Below are 27,160 nucleotides of genomic sequence, written 5' to 3'. Positions count from 1 at the left end.
AATCAGGCTGATACTTGGGGATTTGGGATTCAAAGAATCTATATACTGTAATTATTGGAGGGTTAAGTTCCCATAATATTGTTGGAGTTGGAAAAAATTCAATGTGATTAGCCTCTTCGTTTGCCAATACTATTCCGTTGACGTTTTGTTTGATTAGGGTTCCTAAAGTACGTATCATTGAAAAAACAGGGTGAAGGGCACGATTTCAGAATTTTTGTCTTTGATCCTTATGCTTGACTACAATTGGTGAGGGAAGGGAAAAACAAATACTTGTAATGCAGTTTTCTTAGCACAAATCAATTGCCTCAATAAAATGGAATTTTGTTATAACGCGACTATGTTCTCCAGTAACAAGAATAGATTTTTCTGTTTCATTACAATGTATACACAGCTCATGAAATGAATTTTTCTTGTCATACTATACAGAACAAGATTATGGACTTCAAATTTTTCCAAGGCAACAACTATTTGTATCTTTGCCTTGGTCTGAATGCAGTTCTTTGTTCCTTACTTTTTGCTATGGACAACAATGATGTTTCCATTTGGTCATCGAGTTTGTTTGGGTCAAGGGAAAATTTTTCTTTGATGAATGAATCCAAGTCAAAACCACTCTTATACCTAGCATCTTTTACCTCTGATGAGGGCGATGATCCTTCATCATTGTCCTTGGCTTCTGATGAATCTGGGGTCTTTCCAAATGGATCCTGCTCTAAATTCAAGAGTCTCTTTATGCTATCGAGTGCTGGATCAATGATGTCTAGAAACCCGTTCACCCAGGAGGCATCATCTACTACCTCTGTGCGCTGTCAAAAGTAGGTATAATTGAAATTAGAAACCATGTACAGCAGGACCTGAGCATTAACTATGCCTTAAGTTTCTAAAACAGTACTATCTCCAAGTTTTATAAGTTAGATTGTTTTCATTGGAAAAAAAAAACTTATGTAGTAAGCTATGCAGTAGTAAGCTATGTAAAAACAAACAAAGTGTGCTTGGAGAATATGTAAATATATAGTACTCCCTCTGGCGATAATAAAAACATTTCATCACTTCCATCTATGTTTTATTTACTTTGAGATTAAGGATATTAAAAAGACAGAATGAAGTAAGTGGTTGAATGGTGAGCCTAACGTTAGAGAAACAATATTATATACCTTGCTAGAAATGGGTCAATCAACTTCAAACATTCTATATTGCAATATGTTGATTTGTTTTAGGACTGAGTATGAAAAAAACAGGACAATAGTATTCTACTGTATATAGTAGATCATGTATAATTAATACTGATATGGGGATCCTATTTGGCTAAGCTAAGCTTGATTAGAACCAGAATCATCCGCATCATGTATATGAGCATCAAGCCCTAAGCCAGACTGCCAGTTACTTACCTGCTGGAAGTAGAGGTTACGGATTTCCTCAGCACGCACAGAGTTCCCTTGATCCTCCTCCAAAGAAGCCCAAGTCATCCATGTCACATAGCTTTGTGAATTTATGTTGAGTGACGATCTGAATAATCTCCTAGCTGCAGACAGGTTTCCAACTTTTTGCTCCAGAACACCCCACGCCTGAAACATATATACACCAGTTTTATTTGAAGTGCAAAAATAGGTGCAATGTACCTTTATCAGCCTTTATTACAAGTTACACAGAAAGCATGGTTTTCTGAAGTAGCATATCAGCTTTGATTGTTACCTGAAGGCAACGAGCAGCACTTTCTGTCGTTGAGTTGATGGATAGAGCTTTCTGGTACAGCTCTCTTGCAGTAGATATATTACCTTCCTTCCATTCCATCCAACCCCAGGCCTGAATAGCAGCGTAAATCATTAGTCACTTTGTGGGCAAACTACAAGTAATAACAAAAAAAAAAAAAAAAACATGAAAAAGGTTGGTGAGGCTCCTCTTACAATCCATACGGGTTGGTGCCTAGGATCCAACTCGGATGCCCTCTTGAACAAAATCCTGGAAGCATTTGCAGTGGAGTGCCTGTACTCCAGCAAAGCAAGAGACTGAAGAAGTACTGGATCCCTCGGGTTTACAAGATGACCTATTTTTAGAATTTTTCTTGCTTTGTCAATGTTTCCAAGATTAGCCTCAAATAGCCCCCATACATGCCAGGCAAACCTGTTTTTTGGGCTAGCCTGAACAGCTTTCTGTAAACGGAAATTGGGGTTGGAATTTCATGGATTAATCCATAAATTTTGTATAATTTCATCATGATTCATAGTATTCCATATTGTTATGATCAGTTACCTCAAACAAATAACATGCAGCTTGATTGTTTTCCTGCTGCATCTCTAACTGTGCCCAGGCCTGATTTTGGAAAGACAAGAGTTGCATAGGAAGTTTCAGCATAATAACCTCTATGAACAGAGTTAAACATTATTAATATTCATTGCTTTAATGCAGAAATTGACACAAGTTGAATGACAGGTTAATAAGCAAAAATCAAAAGAACAAGGAAAAAAGAAACACTTACAAGCCAACTAGCACAACTTTTGGGATTACACCTTGTTGCTTGTCTAAACAAGTAGCTGGCCTGCTCATAGCGATTAGCCTTAGCTTCAAGCAACGCGAGAGTCTGGTATACATACTCATTTCCACCACAGTATTTAATACCTTTGCCAAGAAGATTCCTAGCCTTCTTAATATTACCTTGTTTTAGCTCCAAAACTGCCCACCCATGCCACGCTGCAATGTGCTTCTTATCAGCAACTGTAGCCGCATCAAATAGTTCTCTCGCTTTCCTTGTATTTCCCAAGTCACTTTCTAGCACAGCCCAACACTGCAATATATTGAAAGGAAAATGTTGGATAGATTCGTAGCAATTCAACATTGAATGAAGCTGCTAGTATTCGGAATAGTAGATCATCAGAACAAACCTGCCAGATATAAGGGTTTTCACCCTGAGTAGCCTGAGAGCCTTTTTCATAAACAGCCCTTGCTTCAGTTATTCTTGATTGCTTCCTCAGTACCTTCCCCAATGCCACATATGGCCTCCCGTCTTCAGGCCAATAGTATATACACTTCAAACATAACCAAATCAAATCATTACTAATATAAGTCTAACAACAATCCTAACATATGAGCCATTACAGACTGTTGTATAGATTGTATTCCTTAAATGTTCTGAATTACTTGGTTTTGCAAAAGAACTAATTTACTTCATTTGAAAAGTTCTTTAATATTGAAAATGTCAGTGCCTTGTTATTAATCAAGGAACAATTTGTTCTTTAACATTAGAAGGGCAATGATCTAAAACTTGTTCAACACCGAAAGGCAACATCTTAGCGAGGTAATTGGCTATAGAATTATGAAAGAACTCTACTTGCCTAAACGAAGTTAGGCACTCCGGAAACAATTACCTCAAGTTGTGGTAACTAGAGCCTATTTCCGATGTGCCTACTTAACAACTTTATGTTTCCCACTTTACAATCCAATAAACTCCGATAGTTTGGATATGTCAACCAAACGACCACAAATGGATACAATTTTCAAAAAATTTCTCAATAAGATTATCTTTTATTTAACCAATACACTAACTTTTCCCATTAATATTAAACCATCTAAAATTCTAATGCTCATTGGTTCATTAAACTATTAAAATATCATTTCATCAACCAACAATTTCGCAAATAAAAATAGATAAAGAAACAAAAAATAATACTTGTATAATACAGAATAGATAATAAAAAATACCTGTTGTAGTATATTTTCAGCATCATCAAACTGAAAATTCCTAGTTAAAATCTTAGCTTTATACAAAGCCAAATCCAAATTAATCTTCAATGGCTTCTCAATAACTTCACCATTTTCATCTCCATCTTCACCTCTACCTGGTTCAAATATCGGCAACTTCTTCGCAAACTTCTCCAAACTCCGATCCAACGCCGACTTCTCTTCTTCCTCCTCCTCATCCTCATCATCACTGCTACTTCCACCACCTTCGACTTCATTTTCTCTCTCCTCATCTCCGCCGTCCGATTGAATCATCGGACGGCGAACAAGGAGTTGCTCCAAATTCTCTCTCCTCGATGAAACCTCATCGAGTTTGGGTTCCTGTAAAACAGGGGAGACCTCATTGTTGGAAGAAGATGAAGAAGAGGAGGTGTAGGAAGGTACAGTGAGGTTCGAAGGAGGAGATTGTAGGGACTTGATTGGAAATAATCTAGCTTTGGAGGACTGTTTTGAAGAATTCAAGAAAATTGTGGTTGAAGTTGAGGTTGAAGATGATGATGAAGAGAAAAGTTGCATTTTCTCTCTCCTCTGTTTTTTTTTTTTTTTCTTTTTTTTTTTTGGGAGAGGAAATTAATTTTAACGGATTGAAACTGTATGTGGTGTGAGTGTGTTCGTAGAAGTTACTTTAGGCGGGAGCTTCTTACGTGGCTTTTCATACACCTCAAGTATCCTTACTTACGGAGTATAATTTTTTGAAGGTTGAGGTAATGGAATAATGGTATCGTTCTATACATAATAATTCTTCTACGGAGTAATAAGACTACATAAGTTTAAACTATTGGAATTATCTCCACTATCAAATAGTATATTCGGAATTTTACTAGTAATGTGACATTTAAATCGAGGTCAAAGTAAAAATTGAATATGGAATAGTGAAAAAAAAAAAAAAGTGGGAATGTAGGATGGAGTGGTATAATCTTCTTCTAATGAGAGGGGAAAATAAAATGGTGAGCCTGACGAGAGGGAGTAAACTCCAGTAAAGGAATAAGATTTTAAGAGTGTTTAGATTTTTTCGGCTACGTGGCAGTCGCTTGTTGGTTAGATATCAACGTTTAATCTTCTTGCCCATTGCTCACTTGATCTTCAGACTCCCCACCATAAGAGCCAGCCAAATGTGGCAGTATTTTTAATTTTTTTGTTCTTTTCAGACAGTGGTTACAAACAAACGCCAGTTATGGACCGGGCTGTGCAGGTTTACATTTTGTGCTATGTTAGCGTGTCACGTACTTAAGTGGGCTACATGGAACGAGCAAAAAATAAGTCGGGTGCCAAACTCGTCCAATGTACTACGGAGTACATGGCAACATGTAGTTTTCGGGTTGTACTGTGCTAGCAGGCCTTCTAAATAATGTTTACATTTTTAGTAAGTTGGTCAAATATAAATAAGCCAATACGCAAATGAACCCACCATACTCATGTCGAGCTCATGCCAAAATTCAAAAATAATGTTCATATATAGGACATGGCCATCAATCTAAAGTCAAGTCGTATCAAGCTTGTGATGGCTCTTGCCCGATTAGGTCATTTTCGTATCAGCTTGGCCCATTCCTAGCTCTATTTGTAACTTTGTTCATTCCGAAGGATGAAGTATTAGATACCTCGCATTCATGTACTCCATAAGAACAACACTAATAATAATTGTGAACCTAACTTTAGGTGTGCCCGTAAAGCAAAAACTATGAAGTGGTAGGGTACTTGGGGCCATGGGCAAAACAAAAAGAATTTGAATTAATCTCAATTTCAGACATTAAGAACTTTCATCCTTAACTTGGGTGTTCGACATAAAAGTGGATTGATTTAATTTCAACCTAAAAAAATTAGAAAAAATTTGGACAAAAAAGTAGAAATGAAACACAGCTACCCATCTTCTTGGACACCCTTGAGAATTGACCGCTTTGAGCAAGTGATCAAAGAGAGATCAAGAAAGAACTAACATCCGTAATTTTGCACCAAAACCAGAAGGTAAACTGCGAAAACTGATATCTAGATTTCAGCAACTTCTCATCAATTGTACCATACGGAGTATATTGTAATGCAGACTGCAGCTACTTAGTATTGTAAAGCAACAAACCGAACATACAAATTTACAACTAATAGTTAAAATTCTGTAATATCACATAATGCAAGATACCACAATTTACCCCATGAAGGTAACGGGAATTCCTTTCGATTTTATCCAAGTTCCCTGCTTCTTTTCAATCGTTTGGTGAAAAAGCGGAATGTCCATTAGCACAGCACTAGTCAGCTCCTTTGCCAGCTGAGGAAGCTGTATCACCTGAAAGATGGGAGGATTTGATTTAACATGGGTGAAGAATGAAGACAAACCATTTATAACTTAGGAATTGCACTTTTGAGTGCTTATTACCATGTCTTGTAAACTACCAAGCTTCGATACTGATTCCTTCATACAAATTGCTTAAGAAATTCGGTAGCCACAAGCCTCCCCCGAGTGTTTACTGACAATTTCAACTCATTGATCTCTTTATCAATGTCCTGCAATTTTTATTTAACAACAAATTTTAGTAAGCAATCAAGTAACTTCTCTACTTTGTGAATATTTTGGTAACAAATCACGATGTCACTTGTCAGATTCCGAAGCTAACCACACTTCAATACTGAAAGAACTAAGCTCATTACATGAGCATAATTCCAAAAGAAGTTTAATACACAGCCTATGAGATGTCTATCTCTGCCCCTGACAGGATTGGGGAATGATGGGGCCTCACAAAAAAAACTGATTACTGATTGAGGAATTATCAAACCTCAGACCACGGTCAAGCTTTAAAATTTAACGAGTTGCTCAACTTTAATTTAGATATACAGGGCTTGGCAATTAATCCAACAGAAGAAGCAAGTTGGGATAGCGCAATGAGGTAAGGATACTAAGATCAATAACTCAATAACCTGAAATGAATATAGACACATCTTTTCTACACTCTAAATATTGGCCTCTTGCAACGGTGATAGTCCAACACCGGCATCACATACAGATCTTGTTTGACCAAGAAAGGGTTAGCTAAAGGCCTAAACCTGTTTGCAAGTCTGGATAGCTGATTGTGATTTGATTTGCTATCAAGATGCGAGGCAAAGTTGTCAGCCTTGCAGCAGTTTGAAAGTGTAAAATGGTATACAAAGGCATAATTTTTTTTATTTTTTTCTTTTCAACAAATGTGGCATGACACATAATTTTAGTAAAGAGTTGAAAGTATATGTCTTTTAAGTTGTTGAAGTACATTTGACAAGAATGTAATTTATTCTAAGGAAGCCAATTGTTAATCTATAGAAAGATTGCTGAATACAGGGTTTTAACAACATGAAATTGGTTAGGAGAGATATTTAAACTAATACACTACACACAAAAATCATATAGCCATAATATCAAATGGGAATTGACGGAAAAAGTCTTACCTCCATAAACTGCACAATAAAATCTATAAGTCTCTGTTTTTGCATCTCCTCACAATGGAAATTGGTGATGAGAAAGCTAATGTCATATCCCTGCAAAAGTGAATAAAGTGGTCGTACAATGTTATTATTTAGTCTGTCGGAAAATGAAACATCATTCAAAGTTCAAATCAGCATACACATGAATCAGCAAGTGACTGCCAGATCGTTTTGTTTACTCATGACTAACAGAAGTTGAACATTAATATGATACCTGTACAGGTTTTCTCCTCAGAACCTGAAAAGCTTCAGCCCTCATTGACAAAAATCTAAGGAACTTTTTGGCAAGTATATTCTCAAGTTCATCAGCCTGTTTTACCTGTAAACGTAAAAAATAATATGGCACAGAATGAACTTACTTATGAGACCAACCTTAAGTTATCTAAATAATCCATAAAACTGAGAAAACATAGCTACCTTAAGGCTGATTCTAAGGGAATTTATTGATGTTTCTATCAAACACTTTTCAGCCTCATTTCTACAAATCATTACCTGCAATAACATCCACAAAGACATTATTATATAAAGAATGAGTGGAAAGACTGACACAAAACATACAAACTAACAACTTCCATACATATAAGCTAAGATATCCGTTGCATGCACCATGAATGCTAAGCAACAAAACAACTATAACTAATATGACCCGAAATAGGATACATAACTAGCAGTTTTTGTCAATGGTTCTCTTGAATATTTTTTTCCCCCCTACTAGAACAGTCCTTCAGCAGCTAGACTTCTCAAGTTCTCGGGCTGTTAGTACTCATGCTCATCACATTGCAGGATGAAAGACGATAAAGATTTTAACACCATCTAGATAAATGAAAATGATATGCCACATTTGACAAGAGAGTTTCACATTGCCATCCTCATAAAACTGCTAGCTCCCCAGTCTTTTAGTTTGAAGATCTGAAGAAATATTCCAGAGCTTCCCTAAAATTTTCCTAAGCATGGGTTCCAGATTTCAACTCTAAGAAGCCTCAAATCTCCAACAGACAATAAAGAATTACACTCCAATGTCCAATGTAATTAGGAAGAGTCATCAAAATGGCATCCAGAAAAATCCATTCGAATTAGCAGCCAAATGAGATCACAACCATTGGCAACCAAAGTAGCTAATTTGATAAAGAAGTCAGAAGGCCTTGACAGAAAAGCTGAAACAGCAGCAAAATGCTTACAGTCCAAATAGATGCAACTATATACATGCACTGAAACAATCATGTAGATGTGTTTATGGGATACAGTGAAAACCTTATTCGAAGGCACATTTAAGAAAGCAAATCATAAGGATAGGACTTAAAAGGCAGATTTATATTGTAGCTCAGGATATTACTCAAGAAACTGCAGTCTTACTGAATATAGGAAATCTTCTTACAGGATTTAGTAGAAGCTCAGGGCTCGTCCTGAAAAGAAAAATTAGAAATATAAGAACCAAAGTGCAGCTTTCTAAGTAAATGAAGTAATGGACCATTATCTGAAACGGATAGGCCAAATTTCATGAAGATTGTAGAAGTAAAATTTTCCAAGGACATGAACACGAGAATAGAATAATTTTCAGACATCGCATATGATCATTTTAGCTCGAAAAGATCTAGTAAAAAACCATAGAAAAACCCCAAAATCTAACAACAGAAGAAAAGATACTATGTCAAAGTCACTCACTTCATTTCAACTTCTGGTTTATTATGTCTTTCTACTTCTTGACATGGAAAATTCTGCAACAAACACACCACAACACATTGAATCCTCCAAAAAAAGCAAAAAATATTTCAGCAACATTAATAAAAGAACCAATGCAGAAAATCAGAAATACCTGTAGACACATAGCAGCCTCCAAAGTGTTCCTTATGCAAGTCAGATACAACCGCATTGTGTTCGCCTGCACATTCAACAAGACTAATTAACAACACCATCGCAGCGCCAGACGGCCAGCTACAACTTAACCAACAAACACAACCCCTAAACATCAAGTTCACTTAACCAACAAACACAACCCCTAAACATCAAGTTCATATAGACCAATATATATATTTCATCATATACAAGGCATCTCAAAATCCTCAAATTTCATCAATCCCACACTCCCATTGCATCCGGCATTCGAAAATTCGAATAATGCAACCATCATTGAAAATAAGGATAAAACTTGTGACAGCAACTCTCCAAATAAACCCAAAAAAAATAAATTGGTAAAAGCAGCATAAGCATAACCCTACAATTCTTTCAACACAATCACATAACAAATTCAATAAAAAAAAAAAAACAGATCTAGACTTGCTTACTTTTTCTGCAGTAGAAGACATCCTTGAAATTTTTCACACAAAAGAAACCAAATTTTTATTGAGAACAATAAATTTTCATAAAACAAAGACTTGGGGTAGTTGAGCTAAGATCCAAAACATGTTCTTCTAGCATGACTTCCATTTTCTACAATATTATTTAAAAATTAATTGTCAATTATATAGACGTCATCAATCCAGCACCACAATATATTATAATAAGAAATTAAACAATCACATTTGAAACTTAATCTAAAGATAATGACGTTCAACAGAAATAAGAAATAAAATACATATAATTAACTATATTAATTACAATTGGTGTAAACTAACAATGAGAGAGATTACATATAAATAATAGATTACATCAAATTCCTTAATTACGCGAGATAATACTAACAAGAAATGATGAACCCGGATCAAAAGATCAAATTTTTAATCTGATTTGGTAGATTAGAGAAGACATACCATAGAAAATTGGGATTTTGATTTTGCAAAATTCTTCTCAGAAAAGCAAAATTATTGGATCAGCCAATTGAATTGGAAAGTGGGCAGTGAAATAGTGAAGGATTAAGAAGAAAGTTAAAAACTTTTAAAATAAATAAATAAATAAATAATTTTAAAAAAAAGGTGAAAAATAAAAAATCCGACCTGCCGGAATCGAACCAGCGACCTAAAGATGCCTGAAGGCTAATAACCCACTACAGTCTTCCGCTCTGCCAACTGAGCTAAGGTCGGTTTGTTGATTTTTTATCCCTAACAAAAGGATTTATATGTAACTAGATATGTCAAACAAATACAATGGGTATAGTCTTTAAACTATGAAATTGATAATATGTTATTGGTTGGTTAATCCTTAGGTGTAGGAGTTTTTTTTTTTAAAATTATTATTCATTTTTAGGTTTGGTTTTAAATGGGCAAAAAAATAGAGATTATAAATAGATATGTTGTGTTATGTCGTATCGTGTTGTGTCGTGCCGTGTCATGTCAAATTTGTGTTCGTACTATTGTACTAATGTGACTAGATTCATTAATTGTGTTTGAACATTCGACTACTTAGATAAAATTAAACAAATGTGTGTGTTGAGCAGACATGATTAAAGTAAAATGTGAAGAAAATTATAACAGTGATTAATTCCTTATTCCCAATTGCAACATCGTTTTATAAATTCATGTGTGACAAACCCTAACTTCCTACTCAAAGTATAGTTGCAGAATGTTAATCTCATATCTTATTTCAGGCATTCCAAAATGGTGTATATCGTGTCAATTTTGAGTTGAAATCACAGTAATATCTCGACACATCTACTAAACCATAGGGTTATATTGATCTATTTGAATTAAGGGACAATTGTTTGAAACTAATCTTTTTTATTGTATCATATTGTCATGTCGGGTCAACTTTGTTGGGTCAACTGAAAGAGATTTACAAATATAATAACTACTTCTTACCATCATAAGCAAAAGCTTGCCTTGTTTTCTTGGCAGTAAAAGGTGTTTAAAGAAGCACGATCTAGATCCAAAAATCGTGGTAACACTTGTTCAGTGCTCTTTAGCATTTTGCTCAACTATAACTTGGTTACTCCAAATCCATATTCAAAGATCTACTGTAAATAATTTCACTTTAGTAGATTTCAAGTGAGGAGAGCAAAGTCGAAGTGCCATAACTTGTCCAATTGCCTCAATTCTGAAAAGCCAGTGATTGGTGTTGCAATTGAGTGATTTGTAACACCAACACAGCACACACAGGCTATGAGACAGATTAGTGAATCACCTAAATATATGATGACAATGCAAAGCAGGGACAATTTATGCAGAACAAATATACGAGTACGTTTACTAATAAATTTATTGATAGCAAATGAAGATAGCAAATGAAATTACTGTCAACTTCCACCAAAATTTTACACAAGAATAAATCAATGTGACATTGTGATATGAAACTCATCCTATGTTTATTGTCTTTGCTATATAAAACTAAACCAAAGAAAACCAGTACCTCAGCTTCCACCCCATTTCCTTTTTCTTGCTGGCCGTTGTCCCTTGGATTCAGCTGTTTCAGCTAGTCTATCGCCTTCTGGCTTAGGGTCAGGATCTGTATCTGTTTTCACAGATACTGGCTCCTTAAAGCGCTCCATTCTCTTTTCCATCTTCGCCTTAGTCTCAAGTATTCGGTTCTCATCGTATACACAAGCACCATTCTGACTCACAGGTTTCTGATTACGAAATGGTTTTTCTTTCATAGGGACTTTCTGAGTTAAGTATACAGGACCAGGACCGTTCTTTACCTTGAGAAATTCAGCTTCGGGTTCTGCAGGTATTTGATCCTCTTCTAGATCAGTAGCATTTTTATGGTTCATTATAGGTAGCTTATCCCGCAGTGCTTCACTATTTAAACCTTTGTTCACCATCTTTTTGTGAGGGAAAACTTCAACTGGTTTCTGTTGCCTTTTGAACTGCTTCTGGAACCTCTTGTCAGACTGTTTACAAGCATCATCATTTGGCAGACTTCCAGCATTTGAAAATTTCCCAAGTAACTGCAGAGTGTATCATAATGAATTAATGTTACAAGATCAGGCATGTATACCCGTCATTGTTGATGGGGCGATTAACAAGTCTCATAAGGAAATGCAAGACAACCAATGCACAGCTTCAGAGGTTTCAGAGACAAACAAAACATCTAGCAATATGATTAATCTTAAAGTGGATAAAAGGAAGATGCGACTATATCAAAGACTGCTCATATAAGGGATACCTATGAAGCAGAGTACAACGCACTAAATTGAAACTAAATGAAGAGCCAACACGAACTGCCTTGCCCTCTTTATCATGACAGTTAAAGCTTAGTTTGCAAGCAATGGTACCCCGTAAAGATAAAAGATGAAAACATGAGGGCACTAGAACATATTCTTTGACAATTAAACTATATATGTGAACCTATTTCGACATGAATTTCTCCATCCCAATGTCACTTCCAATGTCAATGCTGCAGCCTGCAACCTTGTCAGTCCTAAAACTTCTTTAAAACTAAAAACACATGACTGGTGCAAACCCATTACAAATAAAAGGAAGGGCCGTCTATTTTCATCAATCCTCAACACAAGTTATGCAATTAGTATACCTGATACATATAAAAGCCTACTGTCACAAACATTCGAAACAACACCCCCTCTGCAACTGATTGATCAAGGGGAGGGGGGACAGTGGTATAGAAGAGCACATTAATGCATATTCAGTCCAAAAATAGATAAAAACAAACACATAAAAGGAGACAAAAAGCCAGCATTCCAAGAGAGATACAGCAACTAATAATGATAATAGCATTATCCAACAATGGACATGGGTCTTTACTGCAGCCCAATCACATCTACAAATTTTCATGAGAAGAAACCACATACCAAGATTACCAACTACTGCCTAACGCATAAAACATCAAGCATCAACACTTAAAGTTAAAAAGAAAAGTTCAAAGTTTTCCAGGTCCTTTGCAGATAGGAGCTAAACTCTTGGCATTAGAAATGCTAACATAGGAATAATGCTTGACATTATAAAAAATGAACAAGTATCCTCTTTTAACTCTTATCAAATGACTAATAGTTTGACTACCTGTCATTCCAAGAGTAATTGATACCAAAGTGTTCCAGTGAAGAGTTATCTTGATAGGTCTAATACTTCAGAATGCCTAATAATGCAATGATAGAAATGCTAGATTCAACTTGTGATCAGATACACAGGAAAGCTTGACAGACTTGTTCTACCATTGAGCTATTGAGGAACAAGAAATTCATCTTATTGTTTACTATCATGTTCTTGAATCATCACCTACGTGGTGTCAAAGCTAATGTTCCTCAAAGTCTTCGTTTATTTTTTTTAAAACTAAAGCAGAATATGTTTCAGAACAAATCTCACAACTCTAGTTTGAGAAGTCCATCTTCAATTTCACTTTAATCCAACATAAGATTGCATGGAGCTATGAGCCCTATAACCATCATCCTCAACAAAAATCCCTGTTTAAAGATGATAGAACATGAAATGAGGAGTGGATACAACCAAGTGACGTCCAGCTTATCATAACACCGACCAATACAAAGTCTAAATAGTATATTTTTCAGGTAACAATCTAGAAATGAAAATAATGATCATTTTTTCACCAGCTTTTTTAGACTCAATTCATTGCCTAGTCCAAAGAAATTATGAGCTAGCATGCATTAGCAATTAATATTTCTAAAATCAGCATATAAAGCTGTCAAAGAAGCATGTGTGCATGCATAAACTAAAAAGATTCAATCATCAAAGATCAGCATTGTGACATGAAGAGGACATTTTCGGAAAAGTGTACCATGACATAGGAACTATATATCAAGAAGCAGACACAATCAAAGAAAATGAAAATAAGTACACTTAGCTAATGATCCATATCGTTCACAAAATCTTATCACCAAACATTGACTCACATTACAGCTATGTGGCAGACTACATCAATCATGCCAAAAGGAATCCTGACATAAGAGTATAAGACCAACATACAAAAAAGCTAACAATTGCTAGCTCAGAAGTCAAAATTCACAAGCAATGATAATATTTAAAAGCCATTTTCTCATAAACATAGAATGGAAATCCTACAAAGTTAGAAGTGCACAGATACACTAAACTGTAAGCTACCTACTCCCTGCAATATTAAGACAGTATAAGAAAAGTTCATTTAATTGAGCACTTCAGTACAGCAAAATTTATAAATTTAAAAGATCTAATAGTAATTCTGAAGCCACTCATACTAATATTGTCTGAAAAAGGACAAGATAATCAAACATTTATGATCCCATAAATCTTTAAAAAAAAAAAAAAAAAAAAAAAAAAAAAAAAAAAAAAAAAAAAAAAAAAAAACTCAGTAATAAAGTCGATATTTTTCATAAATGGCATGGTCAGTATTTGTGTTCTTTTTTAAGACAGTGTATCCATGACCTAAGTTTTGAGTCCATACATAAGTGACACTAAACTATGTACCTATACTCTACACTTGTACCCGCGTAGAAGCCCTTGGCTCCAATTGTACACTACCCTCAAGTATAGAAATTACCTTGGCATGATGAAGCTTTCCCCTGAGAAAATTTCCAATACCTCTCCCACAACTACCACCAAAATAGATTCCACATTTCGCAATCTACTTGTAAGATAACTTCTTCTTCCAAGCCACCAGAACATCATTTGATTTACAGGATTAAAATCAACTAATCCAAAAGAAAGATAAAAATAATTGCAATCAAGAAACCCTAGGCAATAAAAGTAGGAAGTCATCAACTAACTCCTCATCAAGATTTCCACCTGCTTGCAAGATAATATTCCTTCATTCAAGTTCACGTCTGTAAGAAACCTTGCAGCTTTCAAGCAAAGAGCAATCTTTTTCTGGGGACTGCATGCTAAATTTTTACTACAGTAAATGTTGCATATTAACTAAGAAATTAAGGGATGACAACACAAAATAGGTTGAGTCTACATGTACAGATCGAACAGGCAAATACAGAGACATGTATCCAATTAGCACAATGATAAGTAGATATTACTCACATCATAAAAAGCAACACTAAGATTCACAATGATGAATATTTGAGCAATGCTAAAAGCTTGCGATTACATGAGTAATCAATTGCATTAATAACCATGAATATAACGTAGAAAAAAAAAAGGTTCAGAGGGAGAAATATCTGCATAACAAAATTAGCTTAAGAATGCATGCATAATACATCAAACATCCATGGACATGTTCTGGTGCAGAGAAAGAGATGTGCGCAATACATAAATGTAGCATCCCAATCAAAGCATAAGTGAAGATCCTAAGGAGAACTAATAGCTCTTTAGGTGGGTGCACATGGTTAGATGAAACAGAGATGATTGACAGAGATGGTAATTGGTGCATATCACTCAAGCATGAGAAACATAATTTAAAGACAAAGTTGTCAGAAACTAGTCAAGAAGTGATCCTTAATAACCAGTTACATGGACATTGAGTACATGAAAGTTCACAGTACTATAGCAATCACATTCACACCTAAAAGAAAACAAGTAAACAACAAAGATTGTGAGAGCTGCTTATAGCAGATGCAAATAGTTCCCCACAGTTATAAGCGCTGATTTGCACAACAGCAATCGCACTTAGATGCATGCCTTCGAGGATCCAAATAAAATTACACAGGAAAATTGAAGTATATTCAATACAAGAAACAAAATAAAGAGCATAGTCAATCCAAGTGAAAAACATACACCTTATATCTATAAGCACTCAATTATAAGCAATTTTTTAAAGTAAAGAGCCTTGCTACAGAGTTTTGTACAAAATTTACAGTAATTTTCATCACTGAAAAAAAGGTATCTAAAGTTTCTTTCCACTTTTACAATTAAGGAAATAAATTCAAAAATAAAAATTTTGAACTACTCAAACGCCCAAGACAATCTAACTCTGTACTCTGAGTGTTCCACTATCTATAAATTATATTCAAGCATAAATTTGACAGCTGACTATAATTAATAGTGAAGACAAGAAATTGAAACCCTATCTAGATCTTGTTAGGTTCCAAAAGTATGATCAGGTTAATTTATCTACACAGAATTTATGTTCCAATTTCATCTACAATGGTGCTACCACCACCAAAGTATAGACAGAGCAAGAGGATGAACAATCTTTAATAAATTGTTTATAGAGATCATGAAGAAGAAAGTACAAGGTATTACGCATTTGAAAAGAGATATGCATAATGCATTAAGAAAAATGATTCTCCCCAAAATATGGGGAGATATCATGGATACAAATACAATGATATAGAAGATCAAAAATAATTTCCCCAGCTTTACCTTTTTTTCCCTAACAGTATTTTGCACTTCCACTGAATTCCTGGCCCATAGCCCAATGCCTTCACGTACATATCTTGTTGAAGACTTGAAATAAGATTTACTACCACCACCACTTGCCACTCCAAACCTATTCTTCATTGTCTGTGTATGCATAGTAGTTCTACCAGGCCCAACTCTATGTTTGGCCCCATGCCAATTACATCTTGGAATACCATTGAACGAATCCAACATATTCTCAATGCTAAAATCATTATCAGAACATCCATCTAAGAGTTTATCTTCAGCCCAACTCGAACCCTTGGACCGAAAGGTATTTCTTCTTTCCTCATAATCCTCAAAATAGTCATCCTCATCAAGGTAGTTAGCAGCATCATATCTATTATAGGCATCCCTGTCATCATAAACCTGCCTACTACCTGTGCCCTTCTTGGCAGAAATAGACCTACTATGTCTTTCATGTCTTGTATATAATTGAGGATCATCCATATCATCTCTGTAGAGGGTGTTTTGATGCTTTCTTTCACCATGAGTAGGAAACCACTCATGATAATCATGAGCAGATGTGGGAGTTTGTCTGTTCCAGCATTCATCAACATCATCTAAAGTATATCGCGGATAATCCTCATCAAATGGACTTTCCAAACATTCATTCTCTCTGCCAGATGCTCCTACCTCTACTCCAGAATACCATAAGCGTCTTTCATGTCTATTCTCCAAATCTAGATAATTATTTTGCCAATCATCCAAGGGATTGGACCTGGCATATTTATTGTGCTCAGACCCATTGGAATTCCTAAATTGAAATGGCCGGCCATGTTTTCTTCTTTTATCAAAGTGAACATTGTCATATTCCCTTTGTTGTTTAGGCCAATTAGTATCATGGGAAGAAGAAAACCTCAACGTGGAATGTTCTTGGTTCCGAAAGAAAGGTTTTTCTTCCCTAATTAAACATTCTCTTTCCTGAAGATGCCAATCATCTTTTTGGACAGTTACACCTCTCATTCTTTGCATGCGTCTGTCAGAAAAGTATTGCTCCTCATCCCACTCTCTTTGAAAATTCAGATCTACTTCATCTCTTGATCCCCAATGATCTTGTTGATCAAAATCCATCTTTCGTTTGGCCCGAAACCTGTTTTCAACAGACCTTCTATCATAACATCCAAAGGAGGATTTGTTATCCCTATAACTAGGCCAATATTCATCATCAGAAGCAGAGGTAAGGCACCATTCTTCACTTCTATGATGGTGTACGCTTGAATGGTGCACTCCATAGCTGTGCTCTGCCGTGTCAATCAGATAGTTATTATCTTCAGAACTGTGGCTCTTCCACTTCAAATGTCTCCGAACTCTCCGTTCATTGTGCTTCAGGTCTTCTTTGATGAAGTTTCTGACTCTTACACGATACCTACCACCACTTTCATTCAACTTCTTATCATCCCTTCTGTTCCTCAAGTGACAATAATCAGCTTTAGCCACTTGGTTCCTTTCCTTTTTGGAATCTGAAGGTGATCTTCTCGGATCTCGATTTCTTCTTGAATCACAATAATCATCTTTTAATGCCTCAGACCAAGTATTAGAATTAGAAGGAGAAGGAGAAGGGCTAGTGCATCCATGATTATCATATGATAAATCTATATCTGCCACACATGGGTTTGCTTCTGTCGTATTGCTACCATTATCTGCATCCTCCACAGAGCTATTGAGAATTTTCATGACTCTCGGATTTTCTCCATAAGAATCCTGAAGCTTCTGACTGGATACTGCTGCAGACTCGTGTGATCTGAACAGACACATACATTTTCATAAATGTTTTAAGATTTTATCCATAGTGAGATAAAGTTGGATAGATGCACTACCAAGGTGTAACAAGAGAAAAGAATTATAAATGTCAGTTTAGGTCTTCAGAAGAATGTATACTGTTTGGATTCTTTAGAACATCCGAAACAGAGAGGAATTTAGATTTTGGAGAGGAGGGTCATGAGACAAGTATGAAGTTTTGCTACACATAGCAGAACCAGATATATTAAAAGGAGCCAACACAATAGTTTATAAATAATTGAAGAAAAAGCAATTTTAGAGTCAGATAAGATGAAAACCTTTTGCAATCAGACGACACACTCGAACTTTGAAATTTTTCCTCAGAATTCTTTAGCATTTCATAAGCGTTGGAACCACCAGATTTCTCGGCTTTAAGCTCAACTTGTCCAACGCCAAACCCTTTTTCAGACATTTTACATTGAGTTCCAAGTGTATTATCTGGCTCCTCAAGGCCAGAACTGGAGGGCTCTTCTGGATCTTGCACAGTTATCTAGCCAAACACAGTTTGTTTAGAAAACTCTTAATGTGAAGTTAATTGTGATACATGTTAAAATAATACCTGTATGACAACATCAGAATCACGATTACGTGGACGCCTTCCATCTGTAGATGGCTGACGCTCAACATTGCTGTCTTCTACATGGATGGCTTGACCGATTTGCTGCACAAAAGAAGTGAGTGAGCCCCTTATGGAGAATCATACATCATGAAGCACAAGATGGAAAACGATTATTCCTCTTTTTTAAAGAATAATTTTTGTAAATGAGCAACTAGAAAAAATAACGGAGGCAAATCGCAGTAATAACAGCAAAAAATAGATTACATAGTGAACAAACAACTATCCTGATGGTAAAACTGCAAAACAAGTTAACAACAATAAGGGTAAAGTATATTTAGGGAACTACACCTTTTTGAACTGCTTAGTAGCAAAATCTGACTCATGAGAAGTAATTTTTCTAAGCCCATTGAGGGAAGACTCTGCTTCAACAAATCCTTCAGACTCTAATTCCTTAGTAGCTCCAGCTTCAGCTTTCTGATTACAAGCAGAAGAAAAGCTCAAAATCCCAATCAGAGTAGCTTCAAAAGTTCTAATGCAACACAAATCCTACCAGCTTGAAGCTATTGTTAACTTTGTTTCTGGTCTGACTGGTCGTTTGATGGCGTAATTGATCCTACACAGTCAATTAAGGTCAAAAATCCCTTCAGGAAGTCATAAATAAAAATAAATAAATATTAAATTAAATAAATAATCAAGGCTTTAGAAACATAAGTCCTGTTTGAAAAAGGAATGTGTCACAAGATAGTAAGGGTGATAAACGGCCTGACCATCTCAAATGCATAAGGAGTTTTTCAAAATCAGATAAACATGCATGCTGGCTGATCTCAGACAAGACAAGAAGATATATAGCCATTAACAAGTAAAGGTCAAAGCTGTAAAAGGATACTTCCATGCGGAAAAGTTCCTTATTCGAAAACTAAGATAGATATCCATAAGATCACTACAAGGACCACAACTGGGCCAATTTTTTAAAAAGCCCCTATTCTGGGGATGAAGGGGGTTCTTATTTGGCAGTAGAGCTCAGAATTACCCACCAGTGAATGACAAAAGTTTCTCCAACTTTCCTCATCAAAACCAAAATTAAAGTAGTCTGTTATATCAGCCCCAGGACGTGTCCATGACTTCTCCTCTAACGTATCAATGTCCACATCTACAATAGTTCTGAAAAACAATAGCAAGATGTCCACATTTTCTTAGAAAAAAAAAAAAAAAAAAAAAAAAAAAAAAAAAACAGGCAAATTAGAACCAAAAAGGCAGCATCAAGAGAAATTAATAGGAGTAGCACATGGTGCCAGGGGAAATTTCCAAAGCAACAGACAGTACAAATCTCTTTTTATCCCCTCAACCAAAAAAGAAAAAGAGTGTTAAGGGGAGAGACATTACCAAAATAAAATACTTTACAATTTATAGTCCCTTGTATTGAGTTCAGCACAAACAAAGACTATCCAAAAAAAACATTTCCATTTGCGCTTACCTATACCATGGAAGCCAAAAATTATTTCCATTGCCAGAAAAACCGTGAACAAAGCCTGACATTGTATTTTGACCACACCAAGCATCCTCTCTGTTGAGTTTCCAAGAGCTTATAGCTCGTTGATTTCCCGCAAAGACCGAGCCATATCTTCTTAGATACTAAGCATAAACAAAACATGAAATCAGTTTCTAACACAGAGATTATCCATCTACAATACAAAAGAAAATCAATACAAGTATGGGTAAAAAAGGATAACAACTGACGAGGCATCTAAACAGATTTGTCCTCTTATTATCTTTCAAATGCTATACACAGTTTCCATGTCAAAATTCAACTCAAAGAGTCAAAGCCTACTGAAGACAGAGCAATAAATCAGTAAAGGCAGCTGATATCATTTCACGACAAAGTATATTACCTACACCTATAAGCCAGGATCAGATTCAAATGACTGCAACCTGATGTGTAAATGACTCAAAAAACAAAAAAGAGCAATCATGACCTGAATATAGGCTATAAATGGAAGAAAAAATAAGTTCTAAGCTACCATTCTCCTAACTCTCCAATATATAGGAGAGTAGGAGACTAACACTACTTTTCCACGTATTCAACAGCACCATAAACTACAACTTACTCACAATTAATGAAGGGCATGTGCAAAGTTGAGTTATGTATGAACAGATTGATCAAGTGAAAATATATTTTTACCATGACACTAGTGTGATCACAAGAATTAAACCCGAGTATTAATTGTTATCTATCGCACTTTTAATTGCCACTGCAATGTTGTATATCACTTCAAAACACCCATGAAATTTTATCAATCCGTCCAAATATCAATGTGACAACTAACAACAAATATGTGCTTAACCTTTAAATACAACTAAAATGATCAATGCACTACATCAATTATGAATCATAATTTCATAAGCAAACAACATAAGAAAACCTTGCCATTGATCAAATCATATCGCTTCTCTCATATACATAGCTATAATCTAATTGCAACATCAATTATGAATTCAATGAAATTTAAATAATGCAAAACAGACACCTCCATATAAGCAAATAAAACTAGGATTCATGATCAACCCAAATGCAATTCGAATACACATACCATGTGTTGCGAATTGCAACCATTCTTCCCTACATTCCCTCTCTCCCCACCACAATCACCGCCACTCGGCTCCGTTCCATCCACATCAACCCGCATTGTCTTCTTTCCCGGCAAATTCTTCTCCGAAACCCCGGCAACAAACTCAGCCTCCGTACCATCCTCCGCCTCCTCGTGACAATTCCTCCCATCTCCACCTCCCTTCTTCGGCCCGATATCCTCGTCATTGACAACAATATCAAAATCATCATCAGTATCACTGTCACTGTCACTGACATTTTCCACTTCAAAATCATCAACCCCATTAATACCCATCTCAGAATTCTTCTCAGTCATCTCACCGTTTCCATTTGCTGAATCAATCTCTCTCTTCTCATCCACTCCCACCTCTTTGCAATGCTCCTGCTGTTGCTGGTTTTTGTGCAATTGATAAAAATCTGGTACTCCATTGATTGCTGAACTCGTATGAACTTCAATGTCGGCGTATAACTCGCCGAAATCATCGCCGAAATCTTCCATGATTATGGAAGAATTAGTTCACGAAAATGGGACGCATTCGATTGCAGAGTATGGAGATGAAGGGTTGAATGAAAGATAGCAGGAAGATGATTAGGGGTTTATCTAGGGTTTTACCTTAAACCCTACTTAAAATTTCAGGAATGAAGAAGGGTAATTTGATAATTTCATTGAGCAGGTCTGCATCAATTCCACATTATAATATTATGTGCAGCTACAAGCCTATACATGTAAATCTAAATTAACTTTTTTTTTTTTTTTAATAGTAAATTAACTTATTAAGTAACCTTTATCTGATAAATAACATATGACCAATTGAATAACCCTGATCGACTTAGTAATTTCTAACCGATCGGATAACTTCAAACTGATCAAGTAACATTTGACCAAGTAGTAATTCCTAACCGAGTGAGTAACCCTATAACCCTAACAAAGTAACAATCATGTATAAAAGCCTGGGTAAAGTTAATTGAAGTAATTACCGATTGAGCGAAATTGGAGGATCTTTCATGTCCTAAGATAAAGCGCTGAATTAAACAATTTAGACTTAAATAAAAGGAAAAAGATATGTGCAGCCCTTAAGGCTGCATATAAGAAGCTAAAAATGAAAAAAATAGGATCTTGCTAACGAGCGCCCCGGAGCGTTAGATAAGGATAAATTATATTGGTTGAAATGATATTAAGTTAGAAATTCATGACAAAAACACGCGTCGTTCGGTGTAATTAATGTTAATTTTATTCTAATATTTACAATTTAATTCTCTTATTTAACGCCCCGGGCACTCATTAGCTTTTGCCTTTTAAGTTTACCTCCACAATTCTACATTAGCTCAATTTTTCTATCAATAATCACCCATAGTCCATATTGGCATGGCCTTCACCTTATCTTGCTGCAATTCACTCTTCCTCCATAACCAACAAGGTACTTTTCTACTTACTTCCCCTCTCTCTCTCTCTCTCTCTCTCTCTCTCTCTCTCTCTCTCTCTTCAACTAGTTTCCTCAATTCTTACCTCAAAATTCAAACTTTGGTTTTTTTTTTTGTAGTGAAAGTGAGTAATCATGTCAGCAACAACAACAACAACAACCACCTTAAAAGTGTCAAAAACCTCGTACTCTCAACTGGGGTTCCTTCAATTGCAACCCCACCTCAAGAATCCCTTCAAAAGGGCAATTGGGTCAAGCTCATTTGTGGTGCTAGCTTTGAGGTACTAATCAATTTCATCTATTCTTAAACCCTTACAAACCCCATCTTTCAATTTGTAGAATTGAAGTAATTTGATCATTTTGTTTGTCTGTAGGATGTTGTTGACATAAGGAATCTGTCTCTAGTTTACACCCTTGCTGGAGGTACACTGTGTTATTACTTACTACCTATGTTACTCAGACTCGGGTACTCGTGTTGAACTGGGTATGTGTCTAAGTGTCCTACCCATGTCCGAGTGCTGATGATCCAGCACGGCTGCACGGGTACACTTGAGGGAAATGAAGAGTTCGAGTAACATAGTTTACTGCCTATGTAACTTGTAAATTGGTTTTGAGTTTTGTGTGTGTGTGTTTTTTCTTGGGGTTTATGGTGGTATGTTGTGTTTGTAGTTGATTGTATTGATTGTGCGGCGGATGCATCGGTTGTGAGTGCGGTTAATGAAGGAATTGAAGCAGCCATGAAAATAGTGTCACTTCGCCGGCCATGGGTTATGATTAGTGTCAATGATGATGAAGACCTTCATTTTCGTAAAGCTGGTAATCTGTAATGCTTTTATTTGTTTATCTTCAATACTTGCAATTGTAAGAAAGATTGGTACTTGTGACTGTTAATAAGTTGCTTGTTTTGGTCCTTGATTAAGTGGAGTTAGCTAGTTTAGATACAATCTAATTCCTACTTTCAAACAACTTGAAGATTGTGCATTTGTGCTGGATAACAAGTGAACATAGTCTAATAGAAGGATGTATGCTGTCAAAAACAAAATTCATCACTACAACTTTGAAAAAACAGTGATAATTAGGCTGTAATTATGATCAGAATCATAAGTTAACATATAAGTACGCTAGAAAACACATTTTAGCACAGTTTGAAGGCATTAATTGATGATTGTTTACCAGTACATAAAAACCTGTTTCTTTGTTGTCTTGTCTTCCCTTCATTCCTGTGCCCTCTGATCAATATGGTATTGATTATAACTCTGGTTTTATTACCAAGTTCTCATTTGTAACCATACTGTTGCAAACACTATAATGGTTTCATATAATGTGAGCACAGGAATAGATGCCTTGAAAGTTCTAACAATTTTATTGGCTTTGATAATATAGGGTAGCAATGCCAATCATCCCTAGTGAAGCTACTGTAGGAGCCTAGGAGGGGTGAATGCGTACGCATTTCATTTGACAACTTGTAGCTTCCGGCTTCATTTGCCCCTTTGAGTGTGATGCTCTGTGTCAAATGGACTTTTCATTTCACACTATCTGTATTGGGTTTATTTATCATTACTGTTGAAATGGGACTATGGTAGTATGGTGATAGTATTAGGATGGACACTTGGGACACTCTTCGGACAATGGCTGAATCCCATACCTAGACTGTACCATTCTGATACTAATAATCAAGTCCCTTGAATAAAGCTCGTGTAGGATTGACGACTTTGGGGTTACCCACATTGCAGTAACTTCAGTTATGCAAATATTAAAGTCCTGATATTTCTTCGCTACATCAACTCACATTAGGCTACTTTTTTTCTCTTAGTAACTTTTCGTATTTAACAGCCTTTGATCCATCGGAGTGTCCACTAAATTGCTCGAGACCATGTGAGGCTGTTTGTCCTGCCAATGCTATTGTATTAAAGAAAGGAGACTCCTTGGAGGTATGTCCTTATGCCTAAACAATAATTGTGTAGATGTTTATATATCTTGCTTTTTCAAATATTGCAGCAGTTTTTATTCTATGTATTTGATATACGTACCAATTGACCTGCAGGGAGGAGTGATTAATGAGCGATGCTATGGGTGTGGACGTTGCCTTCCAGTCTGCCCATACGATAAAATAAGTGAGTAGTTCTCCATAGGCACTTCACCCCTGGTCCTTTGTCCTCTTGAATATTGTTGTAGGTAGTGCTCAGACTTATTTACAGTTCTTCTGTATGCTTTCAGCTTTTACTTTGGTATTTATTCATTCATCATTCATGCGCATTATTTTTACAGAGGCAGTTACCTACTTGAGAGATGCTGTTTCTACTGCTCAACTGGTCAGAAGAAATGATGTTGATGCTATTGAAATCCATACAAATGGAAGGTAATCCCTGAATTTGTTACATCTAGTTGATTTAGTTTTATGTACAAACTACAGAGTTCTATTGTGGAGCTACCTATTCTCAATAGGTGTATTTTAAAGTCAAGATGGCTAATGTTTTAATTGTTAAAATATCTAAAAATAACAATTAATGTAATGTATCCTCTTCATTGAAGTTCTCATAATAAAAGCTTTCCACAAAACGTCCTTTTTCTTTCTTTTGCTTAACCTGTAGTGGTTTTCGACAGGCAGACTGATTCCTTTAAGGAATTCTGGAATGGAATGGGAGAATCTGTTAGCCACCTGAGATTAGTGGCTGTAAGACTGGACATGTTTCTTCATACACATTGAGATCAAACAGCTATATTTGATTTCTATTAATGTGCATTTTTACCTTCAAATACTCAGATAAGCTTACCAGATGTGGGTGAAGCGACTACAACCTTAATGAACACGATGTTCTCAGTCATGAAACCAAATTTGAGTTGCTTCAATCTATGGCAGGTTTCTCTTCTCTTTTTCCATCTATCATCAATGTAAACTATTCTGAAGTATTACATTCCATTCTTTGTTTTTGAAAACAAGTATTACATACCATTTGTTATACTGTTATTCCCTTTTTCTGCTGGTCCAGCAACCCAATAATTTTAAGTTTAATTCTGGCATTAGTTGGATGGACGCCCAATGAGTGGAGACATTGGACGAGGGGCCACCAGGGAAGTACTTGCTTTTGCTGTTCGCTTGGCTGCTGCCGAGGATAGACCCCCTGGTTTGTTGTGAATTTTATGAGCATTATACCAATTATTTCCTTTCTTAGTAGCTAATTGGTAGCTTCACAGGCTTTCTTCAATTGGCTGGTGGCACTAATGCTCACACCATAAATGGGTTGAAGGAACGGGGAATTTTTCAAACCATGAGTAATATTTATGACACCTACAAATATGTTAAGTCTTTATTGGTCTCATTTCTGCTTAACTCATTCAAACTGTTCATTAGGGAATCCTGAAGATGGGATCTTAACTGAATATATACCTGGTTCATCAGAATCATCACTCATTGGCGGTATAGCATATGGTGGTTATGCTAGGAAGGTACAATTGTACATCTGTATAAATTAACATGTTTCTCCTTCATTATCATATACTGCATGGTTAAAACTCAATTAGCCATCTTTAGCTCTCCATCACACAGTAAGGGAGGTCATCAAGATTCATGCATTGCTTTTCAGATTGTTGGAAGAATATTGAGATCCATGCAATCACAGCATGGTCTTGCTTATATAGAGGATTGTCCTGTGTATCTAAGTGAGGCACTTAGAGAAGCCCTTGCTCTGGTTGGATCGGTCAAATGCTATACTCACCTTGGCGTCCATCAAGAATAGTCAAGGTCACAGCTATATTTATGTAGTTTCGTCTTTTCTCAGCAAATCAATGATCTTTTAACTGCTTATTATCAGTATTCCTGTCACATATAAGGTATTCCTGTCACATCTTTTAACTGCTTATCAATGTGACTTTAAGCTTGATTACTAATTATCGAAGGATATTGTTATTCTGATTAAACTGTGGCCATATTTTTACAGTTTATGAAGCTGCTATTGTCAACTTTGCTCTGATATAAGCCTGGGAAACTATGAATCTACAATCCTCTGAACCGGATTCAAGTATCGACTTAGGTATGGGTTTATATATATCTGACATGGGATATACTTAAGTTTTACAGTTTGGGGACTCAATTGAGTGTCCTTATGAACGAATACATGGAAATAATTCTTTGTTATACATGTACATAGAAGTAGAAAAGTATTAATGTTCCTTTCTTTAGCCAAATTTGATGTGTTCAAGTGCACATCCATTATTCCTCATTCCTGTTGAAACATCACAAATTAGAAATATACCAATAGGTCCTAGTTGGATCAAATTATAATATAGAGATTATTGGATTGAATTTTGTTAAAAATCTACCAAATTTTTGTTCAAAGGACGACATATATTTTTGGCATGTCTTTTGATACAGGAACAGGTAAATGATGCTCCAAAATTCTTTGAAAATGAGGAAATTGAGTTCTCTCTTTGTTATAAAATAGAGATTATGTGCAGT

General features: G+C 35.8%; 4 protein-coding genes and 1 non-coding gene across 6 annotated transcripts; 1 reads left to right on the top strand and 4 right to left on the bottom strand.

Moving 5' to 3' along the window:
• Positions 1-300: 300 nt before the first annotated feature.
• On the bottom strand, positions 301-4,543 carry LOC145631394 (protein high chlorophyll fluorescent 107-like). Its single transcript, XM_081683468.1, has 8 exons — positions 3,694-4,543; positions 2,877-3,020; positions 2,474-2,779; positions 2,248-2,307; positions 1,902-2,147; positions 1,690-1,800; positions 1,386-1,562; positions 301-803 (listed from the first exon to the last, which is right to left on the bottom strand). The coding sequence occupies exons 1-8, from the start codon at positions 4,246-4,248 to the stop codon at positions 465-467; spliced, it is 1,938 nt and encodes a 645-aa protein (XP_081539594.1). The 5' UTR covers positions 4,249-4,543; the 3' UTR covers positions 301-464.
• A 1,152-nt stretch (positions 4,544-5,695) lies between these two features.
• LOC145631395 (actin-related protein 2/3 complex subunit 4) lies at positions 5,696-10,046 on the bottom strand. Of its 2 annotated transcripts, none has more exons than XM_081683470.1 (9): positions 9,924-10,046; positions 8,990-9,055; positions 8,839-8,891; positions 8,552-8,579; positions 7,594-7,668; positions 7,391-7,495; positions 7,141-7,230; positions 6,098-6,225; positions 5,696-6,007 (listed from the first exon to the last, which is right to left on the bottom strand). In XM_081683470.1, exons 1-8 carry the CDS (start codon positions 9,924-9,926, stop codon positions 6,136-6,138), a joined length of 510 nt encoding a protein of 169 aa, XP_081539596.1. In that variant the 5' UTR covers positions 9,927-10,046; the 3' UTR covers positions 5,696-6,007; positions 6,098-6,135. The 2 variants fall into 2 exon arrangements, with proteins under 2 accessions (XP_081539596.1, XP_081539595.1); XM_081683469.1 differs by lacking the exon at positions 9,924-10,046 and adding an exon at positions 9,459-9,617.
• Positions 10,047-10,100: 54 nt separating this feature from the next.
• TRNAY-GUA (transfer RNA tyrosine (anticodon GUA)) lies at positions 10,101-10,193 on the bottom strand. Its single transcript has 2 exons — positions 10,157-10,193; positions 10,101-10,136 (listed from the first exon to the last, which is right to left on the bottom strand). It is a non-coding gene; the product is annotated as a tRNA-Tyr (tRNA).
• A 1,109-nt stretch (positions 10,194-11,302) lies between these two features.
• LOC145629943 (uncharacterized) lies at positions 11,303-20,305 on the bottom strand. The gene is made up of 8 exons (XM_081682182.1): positions 20,153-20,305; positions 19,713-19,839; positions 19,229-19,291; positions 19,027-19,152; positions 18,679-18,780; positions 18,398-18,609; positions 16,302-18,081; positions 11,303-11,992 (listed from the first exon to the last, which is right to left on the bottom strand). Exons 1-8 carry the CDS (start codon positions 20,212-20,214, stop codon positions 11,456-11,458), a joined length of 3,009 nt encoding a protein of 1,002 aa, XP_081538308.1. The 5' UTR covers positions 20,215-20,305; the 3' UTR covers positions 11,303-11,455.
• Positions 20,306-22,649: 2,344 nt separating this feature from the next.
• Positions 22,650-27,007, top strand: LOC145631267 (uncharacterized). Its single transcript, XM_081683354.1, has 14 exons — positions 22,650-22,701; positions 22,825-22,985; positions 23,079-23,127; positions 23,374-23,520; positions 24,538-24,635; positions 24,749-24,818; positions 24,973-25,063; positions 25,309-25,378; positions 25,469-25,564; positions 25,730-25,829; positions 25,900-25,977; positions 26,057-26,151; positions 26,289-26,446; positions 26,643-27,007. The coding sequence occupies exons 1-13, from the start codon at positions 22,650-22,652 to the stop codon at positions 26,439-26,441; spliced, it is 1,260 nt and encodes a 419-aa protein (XP_081539480.1). The 3' UTR covers positions 26,442-26,446; positions 26,643-27,007.
• Positions 27,008-27,160: the final 153 nt, after the last annotated feature.

Source organism: Chenopodium album, chromosome 5, assembly GCF_948465745.1.
Source record: "Chenopodium album chromosome 5, dcCheAlbu1.1, whole genome shotgun sequence".
In the NCBI taxonomy this organism is placed as follows: Eukaryota; Viridiplantae; Streptophyta; class Magnoliopsida; order Caryophyllales; family Amaranthaceae; genus Chenopodium; species Chenopodium album.
Note: the sequence above shows the minus strand (reverse complement) of the source record. Positions and strands in the feature narration are given on the sequence as shown.

Bases quoted from the DNA above. Each gene is read 5' to 3' on its own strand.
- LOC145631394 (XM_081683468.1), bottom strand. From the start codon at position 4,248: ATGCAACTTTTCTCTTCATCATCATCTTCAACCTCAACTTCAACCACA. The intron at 2,780-2,876 runs GTTTGTTCTGAT...AATATATTGCAG, and splicing joins AAAACCCTTATATCTGGCAG to TGTTGGGCTGTGCTAGAAAG. The intron at 1,563-1,689 runs GTAACAATCAAA...TATATGTTTCAG, and splicing joins GTGCTGCTCGTTGCCTTCAG to GCGTGGGGTGTTCTGGAGCA.
- LOC145631395 (XM_081683469.1), bottom strand. From the start codon at position 9,479: ATGTCTTCTACTGCAGAAAAA. The intron at 8,580-8,838 runs GTGAGTGACTTT...TTTTCTTTTCAG, and splicing joins AAACCAGAAGTTGAAATGAA to GACGAGCCCTGAGCTTCTAC. The intron at 7,496-7,593 runs GTAGCTATGTTT...TTACGTTTACAG, and splicing joins CCCTTAGAATCAGCCTTAAG to GTAAAACAGGCTGATGAACT.
- LOC145629943 (XM_081682182.1), bottom strand. From the start codon at position 20,214: ATGTCAGGCTTTGTTCACGGTTTTTCTGGCAATGGAAATAATTTTTGG. The intron at 19,840-20,152 runs GTAAGCGCAAAT...ATTGTTTTTCAG, and splicing joins TTTTGGCTTCCATGGTATAG to AACTATTGTAGATGTGGACA. The intron at 11,993-16,301 runs GTAAAGCTGGGG...TACACTCTGCAG, and splicing joins ATACTGTTAGGGAAAAAAAG to TTACTTGGGAAATTTTCAAA.
- LOC145631267 (XM_081683354.1), top strand. From the start codon at position 22,650: ATGGCCTTCACCTTATCTTGCTGCAATTCACTCTTCCTCCATAACCAA. The intron at 22,702-22,824 runs GTACTTTTCTAC...TTTTTTTTGTAG, and splicing joins CTTCCTCCATAACCAACAAG to TGAAAGTGAGTAATCATGTC. The intron at 24,636-24,748 runs GTATGTCCTTAT...ATTGACCTGCAG, and splicing joins AGAAAGGAGACTCCTTGGAG to GGAGGAGTGATTAATGAGCG.